The sequence below is a fragment of the Argentina silus genome, assembly GCF_951799395.1.
Source record: "Argentina silus genome assembly, chromosome: 5".
Lineage (NCBI taxonomy): Eukaryota > Metazoa > Chordata > Actinopteri > Argentiniformes > Argentinidae > Argentina > Argentina silus.
The window spans coordinates 1352009-1373182 of record NC_139659.1 but is presented as its reverse complement, the minus strand read 5'-3'; the positions used below and the strand labels follow the sequence as shown (position 1 = coordinate 1373182).

At 39.4% G+C, this 21174-nt stretch overlaps 3 protein-coding genes across 13 annotated transcripts; all 3 read left to right on the top strand.

Annotated features, from left to right (window-relative positions):
• The first annotated feature begins 248 nt into the window (after window positions 1–248).
• On the top strand, window positions 249–3030 carry LOC310804565 (uncharacterized protein). Of its 3 annotated transcripts, XM_083669832.1 has the most exons (8): window positions 249–368; window positions 506–541; window positions 853–1149; window positions 1270–1557; window positions 1688–1765; window positions 2052–2093; window positions 2422–2520; window positions 2677–3030. In XM_083669832.1, the coding sequence occupies exons 1-8, from the start codon at window positions 341–343 to the stop codon at window positions 2727–2729; spliced, it is 921 nt and encodes a 306-aa protein (XP_083525958.1). In that variant the 5' UTR covers window positions 249–340; the 3' UTR covers window positions 2730–3030. The 3 variants fall into 3 exon arrangements, with proteins under 3 accessions (XP_083525958.1, XP_083525960.1, XP_083525959.1); XM_083669834.1 differs by lacking the exon at window positions 2052–2093; XM_083669833.1 differs by lacking the exon at window positions 249–368 and having other exon boundaries at window positions 464–541.
• Window positions 3031–13068: 10038 nt separating this feature from the next.
• Window positions 13069–16771, top strand: LOC310804365 (uncharacterized protein). Of its 9 annotated transcripts, none has more exons than XM_083669572.1 (11): window positions 13161–13178; window positions 13316–13351; window positions 13662–13958; window positions 14079–14366; window positions 14497–14574; window positions 14982–15002; window positions 15242–15334; window positions 15457–15517; window positions 15622–15659; window positions 15747–15787; window positions 15988–16771. In XM_083669572.1, exons 5-10 carry the CDS (start codon window positions 14569–14571, stop codon window positions 15753–15755), a joined length of 228 nt encoding a protein of 75 aa, XP_083525698.1. In that variant the 5' UTR covers window positions 13161–13178; window positions 13316–13351; window positions 13662–13958; window positions 14079–14366; window positions 14497–14568; the 3' UTR covers window positions 15756–15787; window positions 15988–16771. The 9 variants fall into 9 exon arrangements, with proteins under 9 accessions (XP_083525697.1, XP_083525694.1, XP_083525693.1 ...); XM_083669565.1 differs by having other exon boundaries at window positions 13167–13178; window positions 14943–15002; XM_083669571.1 differs by lacking the exon at window positions 13316–13351 and having other exon boundaries at window positions 13069–13178; window positions 14235–14366; window positions 14943–15002.
• A 1126-nt stretch (window positions 16772–17897) lies between these two features.
• Window positions 17898–20568, top strand: LOC310805031 (uncharacterized protein). The gene is made up of 7 exons (XM_083670540.1): window positions 17898–17943; window positions 18194–18292; window positions 19095–19199; window positions 19294–19318; window positions 19864–19910; window positions 20005–20069; window positions 20276–20568. The coding sequence occupies exons 2-7, from the start codon at window positions 18262–18264 to the stop codon at window positions 20393–20395; spliced, it is 393 nt and encodes a 130-aa protein (XP_083526666.1). The 5' UTR covers window positions 17898–17943; window positions 18194–18261; the 3' UTR covers window positions 20396–20568.
• Window positions 20569–21174: the final 606 nt, after the last annotated feature.

Below are 21174 nucleotides of genomic sequence, written 5' to 3'. Positions count from 1 at the left end.
TTCAAATCCAAACTGCTGGAGTATAGAGTTAAAAGAAGACAAAATGCTTCCTCTTTCCAATACTCATGGAGGTCACTGTATCTAATTTGAACAAGGTAAACATTAGAAACCTCCTCTCCTCACCATCCCACTTCATCACAGCATCTAAAAACAGACCCCAAACAGACCCCTCATCACCTCCAGGTTGGCCTGTAGATATTACACTCCAACACTGTGACTAAATCATTTGCGGTAGTGAAAACTGGGTCGCCGTATTTGGCGTCACTTGTAACGATGTCATGAGCACGGATCAATTTCCTCAAACCTCTCACTTCTTCATCGACAACAGAAAAGGGAAAATATGTCTCCATCTTATGTTCTGCTTATTTGTGAGTATTTGTCTGTATTTGTGAGTATATTTCCGCTTTTTTGTAAGTAACTGTCTTTTAATTTAACAAATGTACCTTTAATCTAATTTATCTGATATAAGAAACACTCTGAAATGCCCATGCTTTTTGTTTTACAGTTTTTACTGGTATGGCAATACATGAAGGACATGCAGGTATGTAATAAGACCAGTTTAAACATCTGCTGTGAAATGTTATGATTATGGCCTTGATGTCATGATTACTCAACAATATTGATACAATCTGTTTAAAAAAAAACATACAGCACTTTCTACAACTCCTTTAAAGTACCACCAATTTCTGATTACGTTTTGCATTTAAATTACTATTGAATATTGTCTACTTTCATTGCACAAAGGGAGTCAGTACAGTGATATTTCAATAGGCTTTGAATAACTTCTGAATCAAGGCTATTCTACGATTTACTATTTCAATTTTAATAGGTTGTCTTTTTAACTCTACACAGATGATGTCCCTACCCCGAAAATATCATTATCCCCTCTGTACATCAATGCAGCTACGCCTGTTACTGTACGGTGTGAGTCCACAAAAGGCACAGCATGCCGTTTCTACAAGGACCAGGACCCCGACACAATAAAGGAAATGCCTTTTACCGACGGTGCTTGTCAGTTCAAATTGTTATGGAAAGATTTCCTAATGTGGAACAAGGCTGAAGTAGATCTCAGCTGTGATATTCTACAGGAGAGAGAAGGAAAGACTCAAATCTCACAACGGTGTGAACCTCAAAGACTTATCATAGGTGGTAAGTAACAGTTTCACTCTACAGCTGCTCTTGTTCACTTTGTGTTGCCCAGAGAACAGTTGCTTCACTTGTATCTTGATAATTGACGATATGAAATACCGTCAAATCAATGACCAACAGATCCGATTGGAAGACCGAAGATCCACGTGGAGACAGGGGATTACTACAATATACGGTGTGAGGCCAAGCTTGGCACCTCGTGTTTCTTTCACCTGAATTATGGTGAAACCCCCTTTAAAACACAACCCTACAAAAACAACGTCTGTGTGGTGAGAGTGGCCAGAGAGGAGCTGAGGAAGAGGAGCAGCGCTGGAGAGATCTTCATCACCTGTGTTGTGGAGCTGCTGATACCGGGTGAAGAACCTGTTAGATCAATGCACAGTGAACCCCACAGAATCACCTACGATGGTGAGGACTCACAAATAATGATTCCATTAGTTCCTTTGTAATCTAACATGACAGTCTTCCCACATGGCTAATATTGTATTTCTATATTGGTAACGTATGTACTGTACTGCTCCTTAATCACATCTATCAGTCCCCAGTTCTCCTGAAGCCACCAGTGAATTACCAAACATCAGTGAAATCACAACAAACGTAACTGCTCAAGAACGAGGTGAGTAACATTAAGATGGTTTTACACTTACAGTATATGATCATAATGAACCTTAATTAACGTAGAGGACATTGTCATTAAAATGTTGCTTTATTGTGAGGCTTTATTTGAATGTCAATAGGAGCCTCATCTCTTTTTATATCTGTATAATGTCTTGATAATGTTTCTATCTTGATAATGTTTCTATCTATATAATGTTTCTATCTATATAATGTTTATATCTTGATAATGTTTCTATCTATATAATGTTTATATCTTGATAATGTTTATATACCAAACATCAAAGAGAATGGGTTCAATACAACTAGCAGTCAAGGTGGTGATGGTGGTGAGTTGCTTCAAAATGGTTTTGCACTACTGGTCTGATCATAACATAAATGTTGAATTATAGATTGTATCGTAATGATTACTTGAAAATCTTAATGTCTTGATTATGTTTCTATCTTGATAATGTTTATTTCTTGATAATGTTTATATCTTGATAATGTTTTTATCTATATAATGTTTCTATCTTGATAATGTTTCTTTCTTGATAATGTTTATATCTATATAATGTTTTTATCTATATAATGTTTCTATCTTGATAATGTTTATATCTATATAATGTTTATATCTATATAATGTTTATATCTTGATATTGTCCTTCTCCCTTCCAGACTCCTCACAGTCCTCCCTCTCCATCTGTCTCCGTGCTGCAGCCTACTTCATCATTCTGCTGGTTGAGTATGCTCTGTGTCGTCTCTGGTACAGACAGGGTGCGTGTCTTCTCATATCACTACTCCAATTGTTACTGTGATCTTAAGGCTATTCTTTTCGTAGTTGTATTCTGTTTGTATCGTATTTCTTCATGTTGTATAAGTTCACATGCAACACCAGGATCTTATTAATTGATCATTCTGTTATCTCTGAAGGGGGTCAACAAGGCCGTGTCAACAGAAGAAAGACAGTCGTCCTCAAAGAATAGTTGGAGTGTTCTTTATGATCAGCTGCACCTTTGCTTTGCTACCAAACCTTGGTGGACGTATACATCTCCATCAACTTCTTCCTGTGTTTGAGAACATCTGTAACGCTCACATGAATTGCATGTTATTTAAACTCTCATTCATACAGGGACATTTCTATGAAGGCCATGAATGCTAAACTATCCATTCAGCAGAACTGTGACTCCTGTCACAATTACCTGTGAGTCATGTTGGGTATTGTACTGTTCACCCAAGGTTCTAAGGTTGAACCTCTTGCTAGGCTGGTCATCTGCAAAATGTGAAGAGGCTTTATGACTATGATTTTAAGCATTGTACACATGAAAATATTGTACGGTAACTTATCTTGAATTTGATTTATTGTAGAGTATGTAGCATACATATAATACTGTATATTTTACAGCATACATATTTTGTGCAAAATTTAATCTGTAACTTTTAAGACAGCTGCATTAAAGTTTATAACAGCACTCTTATGTTTGTGTGCTCTGTGTTGGGTTTCTCTGGGGAAATGTATCTTACAGTTTAGAAATACAGCTTTTGTGGAGACACCTGAATAAAGCACTTAGTTTAGTTTAGCTTAGTTTATTAATTTGTACGTGAAAATAGAAGACAGTTGAAGGAGAATGTTGGCAGTTGATGAAGGGCCAGGCTGCCTGTCATAGCAGCAGATGATCTCTAGATTGGTCAAGAGCTCAATGTGATATTCAACTCATGCTCTCTGATGGCTTCTGCAGATGTTATTTGACTTTACATGGATTTTATGTTTTACAAGAAATGACACAGACACCAAGATACATAATCACACAATAAACATGGTCAGGCAGGATACATGTTGAATACAAACGTAATGAAAAGAACAAGAAGACAGAAAGAAAGAAAGAAAGAAAGAAATGAAAATAAAACAAAAACAATAATTATGACATACAGTTGACATTAGATCAGACTTCACCAAATACTTGAAACATTTTTTCTCACATTTCATTGAAGAAGTCTTTTAGGGATGTCACCATCTACAGTTCCTGAAGATGTACTATCTGCCTTCAGAAATCGCAAGCCCTTGCTCTATCATGGGGGAAATACCAACACAGTCTCCAAATGATTACGTTCTGGGGGATCGTATTAGGAAATACACACACAAACACTTTATTAGGAACACTTGTACACCTTCTCATGGTGGAGGTGGTGTAATGGTGTGTTAATACCAATCAATCATCGCCTATTTGAGTATTGTTGCTGACCATGTGCATCCCTTCATGGCCGCAATTTACCCATCTTCTAATGGCTACTTCCAGCATGATAATGCACCATTTCACAAAGCAAAAGTCGTCTGAAACTGGTTTCATGAACATGACAATGAGTTCAGTGTTCTTCAGTGGCCTTCCCAGTCACCGGATCTGAATCCAATAGAACACCTTTGGGATGCGGTTAAACGGGAGATTCACAGCTTGAATGTGCACCTGACAAATCTGCAGGAATTGCGTGATGCAATCATGTCATCATGGACCAGAATCTCAAAGGAATGTTTCCAACACCTTGTGGAATCAATGCCACGAAGAATTGAGGCTGTTTTGAGAGCAAAGGGAAGCCCTTCCCAGTATTAGTATAGTGTTTTAATAAAGGGAGGCCCTACCCAGTATTAGTACAGTGTTCCTAATAAAGTGTTCGGTGAGTGTACACCCACACAGTTACAAAGTGAAGGTCATGAATCAATGATTGGTACCAGTACATGTGTAAATCCAGCAGATGGAGCCAGTGAGTTGGAGAGACAAGGTGATGGAGGGCACGCACTACCAATCTTCTGCCGTAGATTTAAGACCTGTCTCTTCAGGCTACATCTTAACTGTCCCTCCTAAAGATCTCTTCACCCCCACTAACCCCCTGTACAAGTTACTCTCCTGTTAATACAAATAAATAAATAAATCTTCTTCTAGCATTGTGACTGCCAGTGGCCCCTGGTTCTTATGATGACCGATGGATAGATGATTCACTTACTTAAACAAATGTATTTGTTGTAAGTTGCTTTGGATAAAGGCGTCTGCTAAATGCCATCAATGTAAATGTAGATGGGGGGAAGAGGAGGGGAAGAGGAGGGGAGGGGGATCTAACCACGAGTTTGTGGCGTCAGTGTTTTGATCTGAAACGTAGTACTGTAGCTACACTAGTGCTGCTTGGTGACGTGTGGATCTGCACCAGGCTGCAGCCGGGCCTTGTGTCTGCCGAGTCTGTTCAGAACGCAGAATCAACCACAGTAGACACACACACACACACACACACACACACACACACACACACACACACACACACACACACACAGACACACACACACACACACACACACACACACATAGACACACACACACACACACACACACACACAGACACACACACACACACACACACGCACACACACACACACACACACACACACACACAGACACACAGACACACACACACGCAGACACACACACACACCACACGCATGCGCGCGCGCACACACACACACACACACACACACACACACACACACACACACACACACACACCACACACACACACACACACACAGACACACGCACACGCACACGGACACACACACGCACGCACACACGCTTTTCTATCAATAGAGATGGGACTCGAGACAGGAGCACGGTAGCTATAAGCCGACCACACCAACAGTCATGGAAACAGAATGCATGTCTCTGCCTCCAGTACACCAGCCTCTCCCCTGCAGACCCAACCCAACAGGCCTTCAACACACCTCTGGTACCATGCTCTACATGGAATAATACAAGTGACATCTCATAAAAACACTTACCACTTACATTAGAGAAGGTTTTTCAAGAATGGAAAGTTTGACGTGGGAATGTAGCCTACTTGTTGTCATGAAGGCCTAAGTCAAGGTGATCTCTGTTAGACAGTAACTGATGGACCTCCATCACATTCCCTCACCAAGGCAAGAATAAAAGATATAATTCAATGAATGAATGTCAATGACAAGCTAGGACTGTGTATTTAGAAGTGCAGGGCATGCTGCTTGATCCACATTGCTTTGAGTACATGACAGGTTAGGCCTAGGCTGTAGGGGCTAGGTTAGGGCTAGGTAGTAGGGGGTAGGTTAGGGTTAGGTTAGGGCTAGGCTATAGGGGCTAGGTTAGGGCTAGGCTGTAGGGGCTAGGTTACGGCTAGGCTGTAGGGGCTATGTTAGGACTATGTTAGGGCTAGGTTGTAGGGGCTAGGTTCAGGTTAGGTTAGGGCAAGGCTATAGGGGCTAGGTTCGGGCTAGGCTGTACTCCCCATGGACATGGATGTTCATTTGCACTGTGCAATTTTCTCCCCACAGGGGTGTTCTTCCCTGGCTTTCTTTTGGGTGGTCTACGGCTCTCTAGGCATTTTGTGACAGAACTGTTTTTGTTAAAAGTGCGTTACAAACAAGATTTCATTGGTTGATTGGTTGATTGACTGATTGATTGATTGATTGCATTGGAAAACCAAATTGAAAGTTCAAAATCTCTGTCAATGGTCTCTTTCCACATGCTGACATTAATGGTATTTTTACCTTTGATTTATTATATAATTGTACTATTTATTTTATACTGAAATATTTGAGGAACTGATATTCCTAAACTTTTGACCTGTCACCTGTGGTTAGCCAAGAAATGTGAAACAATGCATTGGTAGACAGGACATGTAAAGTAAAACTAAAAAGGTATTCAGTGTCGAGGAATGACAGGTGAAAGGAATTTGGCATTCTAATTGAGTAGGACTTACAGTGCCCTCCTTAAGTATTGGAAAGAGGAAGCATTTAGCTCAATACTCAAAAACAGTCTGAAAAAACAACAACATTGAATTAAAGCTGAGAATCTCAACTTTGACCCAATAATAATTATTTGATTTCAAATCCAAACTGCTGGAGTATAGAGTTAAAAGAAGACAAAATGCTTCCTCTTTCCAATACTCATGGAGGTCACTGTATCTAATTTGAACAAGGTCAACATTAGAAACCTCCTCTCCTCACCATCCCACTTCATCACAGCATCTAAAAACAGACCCCAAACAGACCCCTCATCACCTCCAGGTTGGCCTGTAGATATTACACTCCAACACTGTGACTAAATCATTTGCGGTAGTGAAAACTGGGTTGCCGTATTTGGCGTCACTTGTAACGATGTCATGAGCACGGATCAATTTCCTCAAACCTCTCACTTCTGCATCGACAACAGAAAAGGGAAAATATGTCTCCATCTTATGTTCTGCTTATTTGTGAGTATTTGTCTGTACTTGTGAGTATATTTCCGCTTATTTGTAAGTAACTGTCTTTTCATTTAACAATGAAACCTTTAATCTAATTTACCTGATATAAGAAACACTAAATGCCCATGCTTTTTGTTTTACAGTTTTTACTGGTGTCTCAATAAATGAAGGACATGCAGGTATGTAATAAGACCAGTTTAAACAACATCTGCTGTGAAATGTTACGATTATGGCCTTGATGTTATGATTACTCAACAATATTGATACAATCTGTTTAAAAAAAAAACATACAGCACTTTCTACAACTCCTTTAAAGTACCACCAATTTCTGATTACGTTTTTCATTTAAATTACTATTGAATATTGTCTACTTTCATTGCACAAAGGGAGTCAGTACAGTGATATTTCAATAGGCTTTGAATAACTTCTGAATCAAGGCTATTCCACGATTTACAATTTCAATTTGAATAGGTTGTCTTTTTAACTCTACACAGATGATGTCCCTGCCCCGAAAATGTCATTATCCCCTTGGTACATCAATACAGCTACGCCTGTTACTGTACGGTGTGAGTCCACAAAAGGCACAGCATGCCGTTTCTACAAGGACCAGGACCCCGAAACAATAAAGGAAATGCCTATTACCAGCGGTGCTTGTCAGTTCAAATTGTTCTGGAAAGATTTCAAAATGTGGAACAAGGCTGAAGTAGATCTCAGCTGTGCTATTCTACAGGAGAGAGAAGGAAACACGCAAATCTCACAACGGTGTGAACCTCAAAGACTTATCATAGGTGGTAAGTAACAGTTTCACTCTACATCTGCTCTTGTTCACTTTGTGTTGCCCAGAGAACAGTTGCTTCACTTGTATCTTGATAATTGACGATATGAAATACTGTCAAATCAATGACCAACAGATCCGATTGGAAAACCGAAGATCCACGTGGTGGAGACAGGGAATTACTACAATCTACTGTGTGAGGCCAAGCTTGGGACCTTGTGTTTCTTTCACCTGAATAATGGTGAAACCCCCTTTAAAACACAACCCTACAAAAACAACGTCTGTGTGATGAACGTGGCCAGAGAGGAGCTGAGGAAGAGGAGCAGCGCTGGAGAGATCTTCATCACCTGTGTTGTGAAACTGTTGTTACCGGGTGTAGAACCTGTTAGGTCACTGTACAGTGAACCCCACAGAAAACCTACGATGGTGAGGACTCACAAATAATGATTCCATTAGTTCCTTTGTAATCTAACATGACAGTCTTCCCACATGGCTAATATTGTATTTCTATATTGGTAACGTATGTACTGTACTGCTCCTTAATCACGTCTTTCAGTCCACAGTTCTACTGAAGCCACCAGTGAATTACCAAACATCAGTGAAATCACAACAAACGTAACTGCTCAAGAACGAGGTGAGTAACATTAAGATGGTTTTACACTTACAGTATATGATCATAATGAACCTTAATTAACGTAGAGGACATTGTCATTAAAATGTTGCTTTATTGTGAGGCTTTATTTGAATGTCAATAGGAGCCTCATCTCTTTTTATATCTGTATAATGTCTTGATAATGTTTCTATCTTGATAATGTTTATATCTATATAATGTTTATATCTATATAATGTTTATATCTTGATAATGTTTCTATCTTGATAATGTTTCTATCTATATAATGTTTATATCTTGATAATGTTTATATACCAAACATCAAAGAGAATGGGTTCAATACAACTAGCAGTCAAGGTGGTGATGGTGGTGAGTTGCTTCAAAATGGTTTTGCACTACTGGTCTGATCATAACATAAATGTTGAATTATAGATTGTATCGTAATGATTACTTGAAAATCTTAATGTCTTGATTATGTTTCTATCTTGATAATGTTTCTTTCTTGATAATGTTTATATCTTGATAATGTTTTTATCTATATAATGTTTCTATCTTGATAATGTTTCTTTCTTGATAATGTTTATATCTATATAATGTTTTTATCTATATAATGTTTCTATCTTGATAATGTTTATATCTATATAATGTTTATATCTATATAATGTTTATATCTTGATATTGTCCTTCTCCCTTCCAGACTCCTCACAGTCCTCCCTCTACATCTGTCTCCGTGCTGCAGCCTACTTCATCATTCTGCTGGTTGAGTATGCTCTGTGTCGTCTCTGGTACAGACAGGGTGCGTGTCTTCTCATATCACTACTCCAATTGTTACTGTGATCTTAAGGCTATTCTTTTCGTAGTTGTATCCTGTTTGTATCGTATTTCTTCATGTTGTATAAGTTCACATGCAACACCAGGATCTTATTAATTGATCATTCTGTTATCTCTGAAGGGGGTCAACAAGGCTGTGTCAACAGAAGAAAGACAGTCGTCCTCAAAGAATAGTTGGAGTGTTCTTCATGATCAGCTGCACCTTTGCTTTGCTACCAAACCTTGGTGGACGTATACATCTCCATCAACTTCTTCCTGTGTTTGAGAACATCTGTAACGCTCACATGAATTGCATGTTATTTAAACTCTCATTCATACAGGGATATTTCTATGAAGGCCATGAATGCTAAACTATCAATTCAGCAGAACTGTGACTCCTGTCACAATTACCTGTGAGTCATGTTGGGTATTGTATTGTACTGTTCATCCAAGGTTCTAAGGTTGAACCTCTTGCTAGGCTGGTCATCTGCAAAATGTGAAGAGGCTTTATGACTATGATTTTAAGCATTGTACACATGAAAATATTGTACGGTAACTTATCTTGAATTTGATTTATTGTAGAGTATGTAGCATACATATAGTACTGTATATTTTACAGCATACATATTTTGTGCAGAATTTAATCTGTAACTTTTAAGACAGCTGCATTAAAGTTTATAACAGCACTCTTATGTTTGTGTGCTCTGTGTTGGGTTTCTCTGGGGAAATGTATCTTACAGTTTAGAAATACAGCTTTTGTGGAGACACCTGAATAAAGCACTTAGTTTAGTTTAGATTAGTTTAATAATTTTCATGTGAAAATAGAAGACAGTTGAAGGAGAATGTTGGCAGTTGATGAAGGGCCAGGCTGCCTGTCATAGCAGCAGATGATCTCTAGATTGGTCAAGAGCTCAATGTGATATTCAACTCATGCTCTCTGATGGCTTCTGCAGATGTTATTTGACTTTACATGGATTTTATGTTTTACAAGAAATGACACAGACCAAGGTACATAATCACACAATAAACATGGTCAGGCAGGATACATGTTGAATACAAACGTAATGAAAAGAACAAGAAGACAGAAGGAAAGAAAGAAAGAAAGAAAGAAAGAAAGAAAGAAAGAAAGAAAGAAAGAAATGAAAATAAAACAAAAAAATGAATTATGACATACAGTTCAACAACAGTTCAATCAGACTTCAACAAATACTCAAACATTTTTTCTCACATTTTTTTGAAGAAGTCTTTTAGGCATGTCATCATCTACAGTTCCTGAAGATATACTATCTGCCTTCAGAAATCACAAGCCCTTGTCTATCATGGGGGAAATACCAACACAGTCTCCAAATGATTACGTTCTGGGGGATTGTATTAGGAAATACACTCACAAACACTTTATTAGGAACACTTGTACACCTTCTCATGGTGGAGGTGGTGTAATGGTGTGTTAATACCAATCAATCATCGCCTATTTGAGTATTGCTGCTGACCATGTGCATCCCTTCATGGCCGCAATTTACCCATCTTCTAATGGCTACTTCCAGCATGATAATGCACCATTTCACAAAGCAAAAGTCGTCTGAAACTGGTTTCATGAACATGCCAATGAGTTCAGTGTTCTTCAGTGGCCTTCCCAGTCACCGGATCTGAATCCAATAGAACACCTTTGGGATGCGGTTAAACGGGAGATTCACAGCTTGAATGTGCACCTGACAAATCTGCAGGAATTGCGTGATGCAATCATGTCATCATGGACCAGAATCTCAAAGGAATGTTTCCAACACCTTGTGGAATCAATGCCACGAAGAATTGAGGCTGTTTTGAGAGCAAAGGGAAGCCCTTCCCAGTATTAGTATAGTGTTCTAATAAAGGGAGGCCCTACCCAGTATTAGTACAGTGTTCCTAATAAAGTGTTCGGTGACTGTACACCCACACAGTGACAAAGTGAATGTCATGAATCAATGATTGGTACCAGTGCATGTGTAAATCCAGCAGATGGAGCCAGTGAGTTGGAGAGACAAGGTGATGGAGGGAACGCACTACCAATCTTCTGCCGTAGATTGAAGACCCGTCTCTTCAGGCTACATCTTAACTGTCCCTCCTAAAGACCTCTTCACCCCCACTAACCCCCTGTACAAGTTACTCTCCTGTTAATAAAAAAAAAAATATATATCTTCTTCTAGCATTGTGACTGCCAGTGATCTAACCACGAGTTTGTGGCTTCAGTGTTTTGATCTGAAACGTAGTACTGTAGCTACACTAGTGCTGCTTGGTGACGTGTGGATCTGCACCAGGCTGCAGCCGGGCCTTGTGTCTGCCGAGTCTGTTCAGAACGCAGAATCAACCACAGTACACACACACACACACACACACACACACAGACACACACACACACACACACACACACACACACACACACACACACACACACACACACACGCACACACACACACACACACACGCTTTTCTATCAATAGAGATGGGACACGAGACAGGAGCACGGTAGCTATAAGCCGACCACACCAACAGTCATGTAAATAGAATGCATGTCTCTGCCTCCAGTACACCAGCCTCTCCCCTGCAGACCCAACCCAACAGGCCTTCAACACACCTCTGGTACCATGCTCTACATGTAATAATACAAGTGACATCTCATAAAAACACTTACCACTTACATTAGAGAAGGTTTTTCAAGAATGGAAAGTTTGACGTGGGAATGTAGCCTACTTGTTGTCATGAAGGCCTAAGTCAAGGTGATCTCTGTTAGACAGTAACTGATGGACCTCCATCACATTCCCTCACCAAGGCAAGAATAAAAGATATAATTCAATGAATGAATGTCAATGACAAGCTAGGACTGTGTATTTAGAAGTGCAGGGCATGCTGCTTGATCCACATTGCTTTGAGTACATGACAGGTTAGGCCTAGGCTGTAGGGGCTAGTTTAGGGCTTGGTTAGGGCTAGGCTGTAGGGGCTAGGTTCGGGCTAGGCTATAGGGGCTAGGTTCGGGCTAGGCTGTACTCCCCATGGACATGGACGTATGTGCGATTTTCTCCCCACAGGGGTGTTCTTCCCTGGCTTTGTTTTGGGTGGTCTACGGCTCTCTAGGCATTTTGTGACTGAACTGTTTTTGTTTAAAGTGCTTTACAAACAAGATTTCATTAGTTGATTGGTTGATTGATTGGTTGATTAACTGATTGATTGATTGATTGCATTGGAAAAACAAATTGAAAGTTCAAAATCTCTGTAAATGGTCTCTTTCCACAATGGTATTTTTACTATCTATTTATTATATAATTGTACTATTTATTTTATACTGAAATATTTGAGGAACTGATATTCCTAAACTTTTGACCTGTCACCTGTGGTTAGCCAAGAAATGTGAAACAATGCATTGGTAGACAGGACATGTAAAGTAAAACTAAAAAGGTATTCAGTGTCGAGGAATGACAGGAGAAAGGAATTTGGCATTCTAATTGAGTAGGACTTACAGTGCCCTCCTTAAGTATTGGAAAGAGGAAGCATTTTGTCTTCTTTTGCTTTAACAGTCTGAAAAAACAACAACACTGAATTAAAGTTGAGAATCTCAACTTTAACCCAATAATAATTATTTGATTTCAAATCCAAACTGCTGGAGTGTAGAGTTAAAAGAAGACAAAATGCTTCCTCTTTCCAATACTCATGGAGGCCACTGTATATCTAATTTCAATGAGGTCAAAATTAGAAACCTCCTCTCCTCACCAACCCACTTCATCACAGCATCTAAAAACAGACCCCAAACAGACCCCTCATCACCCCCAGGTTGGCCTGGATATTACACTCCAACACTGTGACCAAATCATTTGCGGTAGTGAAAACTGGGTCGCCGTATTTGGCGTCACTTGTAACGATGTCATGAGCACGGATCAATTTCCTCAAACCTCTCACTTCTGCATCGACAACAGAAAAGGGAAAATATGTCTCCATCTTATGTTCTGCTTATTTGTGAGTATTTGTCTGTATTTGTGAGTATATTTCCGCTTTTTTGTAAGTAACTGTCTTTTAATTTAACAAATGTACCTTTAATCTAATTTACCTGATATAAGAAACACTCTGAAATGACCATGCTTTTTGTTTTACAGTTTTTACTGGTATGGCAATACATGAAGGACATGCACGTATGTAATAAGACCAGTTTAAACAACTGCTGTGAAATGTTACGATTATGGCTTTGATGTCATGATTACTCAACAATATTGATACAATCTGTTAAAAAAAAACATACAGCACTTTCTACAACTCCTTTAAAGTACCAGCAATTTCTGATTACGTTTTGCATTGAAATTACTATTGAATATTGTCTACTTTCATTGCACAAAGGGAGTCAGTACAGTGATATTTCAATAGGCTTTGAATAACTTCTGAATCAAGGCTATTCTACGATTTACAACTTCAATTTTAATAGCTTGTCTTTTTAACTCTACACAGATGATGTCCCTGCCCCGAAAATATCATTATCCCCTCTGTACATCAATGCAGCTACGCCTGTTACTGTACGGTGTGAGTCCACAAAAGGCACAGCATGCCGTTTCTACAAGGACCAGGACCCCGACACAATAAAGGAAATGCCTTTTACCGGCGGTGCTTGTCAGTTCAAATTGTTATGGAAAGATTTCAAAATGTGGAACAAGGCTGAAGTAGATCTCAGCTGTGCTATTCTACAGGAGAGAGAAGGAAACACTCAAATCTCACAACGGTGTGAACCTCAAAGACTTATCATAGGTGGTAAGTAACAGTTTCACTCTACATCTGCTCTTGTTCACTTTGTGTTGCCCAGAGAACAGTTGCTTCACTTGTATCTTGATAATTGACGATATGAAATACCGTCAAATCAATGACCAACAGATCCGATTGGAATACCGAAGATCCACGTGGAGACAGGGGATTACTACAATATACGGTGTGAAGCCAAGCTTGGGACCTCGTGTTTCTTTTACCTGAATAATGATGTAACCCCCTTTAAAACACAACCCTACAAAAACAACGTCTGTGTGGTGAAAGTGGCCAGAGAGGAGCTGAGGAAGAGGAGCAGCGCTGGAGAGATCTTCATCATCTGTGTTGTGGAGCTGCTGATACCGGGTGAAGAACCTGTTATATCAATGCACAGTGAACCCCACAGCATCACCTACGATGGTGAGGACTCACAAATAATGATTCCATTAGTTCCTTTGTAATCTAACATGACAGTCTTCCCACATGGCTAATATTGTATTTCTATATTGGTAACGTATGTACTGTACTGCTCCTTAATCATGTCTTTCAGTCCTCAGTTCTCCTGAAGCCACCAGTGAATTACCAAACATCGGTGAAATCACAACAAACGTAACTGCTCAAGATGAAGGTGAGTAACATTAAGATGGTTTTACACTTACAGTATATGATCATAATGAACCTAAAATTAACGTAGAGGACATTGTCATTAAAATGTTGCTTTATTGTGAGGCTTTATTTGAATGTCAATAGGAGCCTCATCTCTTTTTATATCTTGATAATGTCTTGATAATGTTTCTATCTTGATAATGTTTCTATCTTGATAATGTTTCTATCTTGATAATGTTTATATCTATATAATGTTTATATCTATATAATGTTTCTATCTATATAATGTTTCTATCTTGATAATGTTTCTATCTATATAATGTTTCTATCTTGATAATGTTTCTATCTATATAATGTTTATATACCAAACATCAATGAAATCCACAAAAGCGAATGGGGTTAATTCAACTAGCAGTCAAAATGGTCAAGGTGGTGATGGTGGTGATGGTGGTGAGTTGCTTCAAAATGGTTTTGCACTACTGGTCTGATCATAACATAAATGTTGAATTATAGATTGTATCGTAATGATTACTTGAAAATCTTAATGGTCACTTCTGCCACATGATAAAAATGACATAGGGGTCATTGTCATTATTAAACGATTGCCTTATTGTAAGAATTAATCTGCATATGATGAGTTTCATCATTCAGAAAATGTTCATACTGTATCTTGTCGTGGTCCTTTCCAGAGTCTAACCCCTACGTTGGTCTTGGTGTTGGGGCTGTGTTCCTCGCTCTGCTGGGGGTGTCTGCTCTGCTGCTTCTCCTCAGGCGTAAGCGTGGTGCGTGCCTTCTGCACTTCTGATACTCCTCCAGTATCTCTCTTCCTTTTGCACTGGTTTCAAATGTAAAACCAGGGTCTGTTTGAATCTTTTACCAGAAACTTCTTCTTTTTTTTTTTCAGGTGAAGATCAACAAGATCAACAAGATCAACAAGATCAACAAGATTATTATGCCAGTGTTGGGTAAGAGTGGCTAATCCAATTAGCTAATGCATCATTTCTCATCATTTACAACATTATTATCATCTGTCTAAATGTTTGGGTTATCCTGGTTATTGTTTCTACAGAAGCTCATCAGAGCAGCAAGTCCAAACTCCACCTGTCTGTGAGTATGATGACTGAAAGAGTACAGCAGCTGCCTTCCCCTGCCACCGTCCTAATAGTCATTATATTCAATCTCTCTTTGAAACAGATTCGATGATCAGAAAGAAGCCTGCTGGCCCAAACAATGAGGTGAGTGGGACTGAACAACTGTAGTACTGCATGTTGCATTAATAGATCTTTAAAGGTTATCCACTTTCAATGGTAGCATTGTGTGTGTAAACTATATACCATGTATTGGATGAGCACAACAGTAAACCAAACAATACAGTGCAACATAAACAATCTCTGTGTTAAAATGCTACAAATATTTTGTGTGTGCTTTCTTTCAGGAAGTGGACGCTGGTCTTCTCTATGCCACAGTGACACATAAGAAAGATGGCCGATCCAAGAGCAACGTCAAGTTGGATAATACTGGGGTTTATGCACTTTTGTCCCCACAACAATAAAAATGTAAACAATGTAAAATGGAGCATAGAATAAGAAAGACAGATCTCCTTAAAGAAGGGTGCTTGGTGTGACACTTGGTGTGATACTTGGTGTGATACTTGGTGTGATACTTGGTGTGACACTTGGTGTGATACTTGGTGTGATACTTGGTGTGATACTTGGTGTGATACTTGGTGTGCTTTATTCTCACCATGGAAAATATGTCCTCTCTGGGCTTCCTAATTTACATATCTGCCTCTCTTCAGACCCCACCTCATCCTGTTGCCAGAACACATCTGTCCTCTGTGGTCACGTTCCACTGAGCCACAGATAGATACCTAGACACTTTAACATGTGACCAATAATAGTTATGGTAACCTAAGTTTCATGTGTCTCACAAGAGGAACAGAGCAACAGAAATGTAAAGATGAAAGAAAGGTGAAAGATGAAAGAAATGTGTTGTTTATCAATTTTATAGCGATTTACTACCGGGAAAGCTATATAAAATGTTTTTAATGTTTGTGCAAAATTAATAATATGATTAATAAAGATTTGCAAGAAAACAAGAAAAGTTGTCTGTCTATGAAATATGTTCAGTTTTTTTGTATCACATTGTGCATTCTGTCATTTTACTGTAAGGACTATAATTAATTGCACAGTATTCATCATTATTCCTCACTAACTCTAACACCTACAAATTGATACACTCATTATTTGTTTCTTACAATAAATACACCATTTGATTCTGTTTCTGATATTGCAGACTGTGCACAGTTACATTTGTACTGTCGTGCCATCTTTCTGTAACCTCTTTCATCAGTAGATCAGCCCTTAGAGCAGAAAGGTGCCTCTCAGCTTCACCTCCATAAACACGCCAACATCTAATCACTGACTTGATCAGCTTTGATAAAGTGTAATGTCACTGAGATGGCAGATAGTATGAAGCATCTGAGAATGAATCGACTGTGCCTGTGTTGTGACTAGAGGGTCAAAGGTTATAATCCTAACAAGGAGCTGGGAGCTTATGTTTATGTTTTGCTCTAAAAGAAACACAATGAAACACAATGAATTGAATATGTCACCGATGCTAGAAATAATAATACTACATTGGATTCATATGCCGCTTTTCTAAGACCCTTACTGACGCTTGTTGCTATTCAGTCATTACCATGAGTCGTGAACTACAACTAGTGGTCCTCTGTGGCTCAGTTGGTAGAGCATGGTGTTAACAATCCTGAGGTTGTGGGTTTGATTCCTGCTGGGACCATATATACTGAAATGTATGCACTCACTGCAATGTCATTTGCTTTGGATAAAAGCATCAGCTAAATGGTAGATAAAAGGTCTGTCAGGGTTGTTTTTCCATGGCACCAAGGCCTCCTAGGTGTTTCCGAGGCCCAGGGGTCTAATAAAAGCGTGTGTGAAAGTATGGCTCACTTTCGTGACGGGGAGAGCTCTCATTTCCATACATCCTGTCTCACTTCTACTTGAGTCTTTCTCACACAAGGTGATTTTTCATACGAGGTTTGGAACCTTCAAAGAATCTTGTGACCATGATTCCATTCCTCTGCTGGAGCCTTCTCTGTGAGTTATCATGTTGTATTAACATATTATTATTGTTATTTTTATTTTTTATTATCATTATCATCATTATTATTATGATTATGATTATCATCATTATTATTATTATTATTATTATTATTATTATTATTATTATTATTATTATTATTATTATTATCATAGACACATAATAACTATGATTTCAAAATGATCTGTCGTGACTAATTCCGTAATTGTAATTTTGGTTGGATTATCAACATTTCTTGTAGTCTCCCTTGACCTACGATTGACAGATGCAGGTACTGTACCATAATATTCTTTCTCTTCTTTCTCTATTCTTTTTCCATTATTTGGACTGGCTTTATAATACTATAAACATAATGTCTATCAGTAAATTTCATTTTTCACTCAAAAGTTTTGTTTTTACGTTTAGTAGTCCTGAATTATTTGTATAATTGTAAGTACACATTTCTATGATGGAGAAGATATTAATATCTCGGTGACAGACTTTTTATAAACCACGTTTTCCTTCTACCTGGGAACGTTAAGGTGACGAGGGGAGCCAGAACCCCACCTGCACCACCCAGGAGCCTCTGATCTCTGTGACCCCAAAGGTCATGACCCTGGGTCACATGGCCAAAATGACCTGTGAGTACCCAGGCCTGGCAGAGGGTCAGACGTGTTCTTTCTATGTGGACGCTGCAGTCAGGGGTCTGCTGCACTCTAACGGCAGCCGAGGCCGCTGCACCCTCGCGGTGAGCGGGGAGAAGCTACTGGGGGGGCCACGCTGGGGGCTGATGTCAGCGATCTCCGTCCACTGTGATTACGAAGAGAGGGGGGGGGGACGCTCGCCGCCAAGCCAGAACGTCACTGTGGTGGTGTTGAACACTGGTAGGACACCGATGTCAAGAACCTCTGGATATATATATACATATATATATATTTTTTTTTTAAATTTTCAAGCATCTGTCTCCTGGTCACAGTGCCTAACTCCAGTTGAGTGTCAACAAGGCTCCATATTAATGACACAAAAGCAGAGAGAACATGATAACTGTTTAATATTATGGATTGCTTCATGTGTTTTGAGGAAATGGCACCTGTCTATCTGTTTATATCTTCTACAATACCTCATCATAGTAGAGAGGGGAGAGGCGGAAGCATGTGCTTCGATGTGGAATTGTATCAGGTGAAAGATGAGCCAATCCGTACAGTAGATCATACTACAATATCTCTGCCTGTATCTCTGACATCCGTTTTTCAACCGAAGCCTATGTTATCAGTGTTATCACTGTTTTAATTCAGCAAACCTATTACATCTCCTATTACATTAGTTAGTGATTTAAGTCCATTTGGAGATCCTGTTGAGCACCCAAGCCTACAGTAGGTCTGGCTGTCCTTAGTCCAGGCGATCATAGTCAATTTACATCAATTCTCCCCCCCTCTATCACAGATGTGCCTATATTCATCATTGGATGGACGGCCGTGACCCTGTTCATAACCCTACTGGCAGCATCCATCTTCTGTGTGGCCTGTCTGCTCTCTCTGACAGCAAAGAGTATGTGAACCTGAAGTCTAATACAGCTTCATCTAACAGATTTATGCATAATCAGACAAGACCACTAATGTGTTCCATTGTGTTACTTCCACAGGGAACAGACATCTCGCCAACACAAGGTAAAGTTCCGGGAGAAACTTTGTGGGCTCGCAAGGTTTTATTTTGGTAGTGGAAAAGGTTTAATGATGGTTTGGACAATAGATATATATATATATATATATTTGCTGGGTAGTTGAAAGAAAGTGAGATAATCTTATTATGGTAACGGATAGAGTTAAAGATAGTTTGGTTGGTTAGATGGATGGATAAATGGTTGGTTGGACAGACAGATTGACAGACAGACAGACAGACAGACAGACAGACAGACAGACAGATAGCTAGATAGGATGAGCCAGGGGTACTTCAGTGGAGTTGGTAGAGTTGGTTGATTGAGTGGTAGAGAGGGGTAGAGTGCATATACATAGCATACACAGCTATACATAGCATACATAGCATACATAGCATAGATAGCATAGATAGCATACACAGCTATACATAGCTATACATAGCATACATAGCATAGATAGCATACATAGCATACATAGCTATATATATATATACTTTGTGCAGTCATTACTATATATATATATAGTTGTAATACCCTGTATGTAACCATGTCTCACAGATTTCTCAGTGACCAACCGACGCAAGACCATCTGTCCACTGTCTCCAGTACGTATGCAGCCACAGTGAACACGCATCAGTGAGAGAGACACCACGGTAGGCTGCATTTTTCACCTGCGTCTGTGTCATTGTGTCTCTGCAGTCAGTGACGCAAGCGACGTTCCTCCACAACAGAAGAAGACAACAGAGGAAGCAGAGGAAATCGAGGTAAACCAAAATCTTGACATGAAAACATTTGTTTTTTTCCTCTCTCATCAGCGGCTGCCTGAGATGAGCAATCACCCCCGTCCCTCACTGTGGCACTGTTGTATCATGGCATATTGGAAGTGCAAGTTGACAGTTGACCACATTATTTTCATGTTCATGTTCCGGGGCTCAAGTTTAAATTCTGCTTTGGCCTCCTCTCTCAACAGGACATTGAAGAGGACGCATGCTTGTATGCCACTGTGTCCCATGCTGAGGGCCGTGCGACCACATCTCATTCAGTCAAGTTTGAGCAAGGCCAGGACTACGCTGCAGTAGTTGTACACTGACCAACCAACAAGCACTAACCATGAAAGTAGGCGTACTTCAAAATGGATGCCGGTCAACATTTGAACCTTACATGTTCTTTTTCAATGAATATGACTGATGTTCAATGTTGTATGTTACCTTGTCTGTCTATACACATATATGTCATAAATGCTGTACATGAGCAATAAAGCTACTTCTAGTTAGTTATGTATTTTGTTTCTTATTGCAAATTACCGGTAGGCTGGCCCCGTAGCCTCGGCCAGTGGTTCTTTTTGCCTCTTTGCCCCAGTGTCCAAGAAAATATTTCAGGGCCCCCTTAAATGAGCTGTATTAACCCTCCTCCTGCCACAACAATGACAAAAACGAATGTTTTCCTTGTGTTTTAAAAAGTTGTGTGTTGTCAGTGCCTTCAGCTTATATTGCTTGATTGTTACTTTTTAAACAAAACATACATATTAATTCGAATTACTTAAAAATAAAATACACATCTAAGTTAATTTCTAAAATAAATACAGACTTTTGTCACTGGTTTTTCATAGTTTACCTGCGAGGCCCGAGGCTGGATTGGACTCGCGTGCATATCAGTCAGAGGCGGGAATCTCCTGGCCATTGTGATAGGTCCAACTGGACGTTCCAAGGGAAAACCGTTAGTGAGTTCGTCCAATAGGAATAGGAATCGCTGAAGGCGCTTTCGTAGTCCACCACTAGATGGCGCTGTTGGAGTTGTTGTTCTCATCAAGTGATACGATCTCTTCATACATTGATTAGTATCGATCATCCACAATTGTTGTTGTGCCGA

What these genes read in the sequence shown, in the direction of transcription:
- LOC310805031 (XM_083670540.1), top strand. Translation starts at nt 18,262, where the DNA reads ATGACCCTGGGTCACATGGCCAAAATGACCT. An exon ending in GCTCTCTCTGACAGCAAAGA is followed by an intron (nt 19,200 to 19,293) that starts GTATGTGAACCT and finishes TTACTTCCACAG; the next exon opens with GGAACAGACATCTCGCCAAC. An exon ending in AGACATCTCGCCAACACAAG is followed by an intron (nt 19,319 to 19,863) that starts GTAAAGTTCCGG and finishes CATGTCTCACAG; the next exon opens with ATTTCTCAGTGACCAACCGA.
- LOC310804565 (XM_083669832.1), top strand. Translation starts at nt 341, where the DNA reads ATGTCTCCATCTTATGTTCTGCTTATTT. An exon ending in TCAAAGACTTATCATAGGTG is followed by an intron (nt 1,150 to 1,269) that starts GTAAGTAACAGT and finishes AATGACCAACAG; the next exon opens with ATCCGATTGGAAGACCGAAG. An exon ending in TCGTCTCTGGTACAGACAGG is followed by an intron (nt 2,521 to 2,676) that starts GTGCGTGTCTTC and finishes TTATCTCTGAAG; the next exon opens with GGGGTCAACAAGGCCGTGTC.
- LOC310804365 (XM_083669564.1), top strand. Translation starts at nt 13,151, where the DNA reads ATGTCTCCATCTTATGTTCTGCTTATTT. An exon ending in GATTATTATGCCAGTGTTGG is followed by an intron (nt 15,518 to 15,621) that starts GTAAGAGTGGCT and finishes TTGTTTCTACAG; the next exon opens with AAGCTCATCAGAGCAGCAAG. An exon ending in AGTCCAAACTCCACCTGTCT is followed by an intron (nt 15,660 to 15,746) that starts GTGAGTATGATG and finishes TCTTTGAAACAG; the next exon opens with ATTCGATGATCAGAAAGAAG.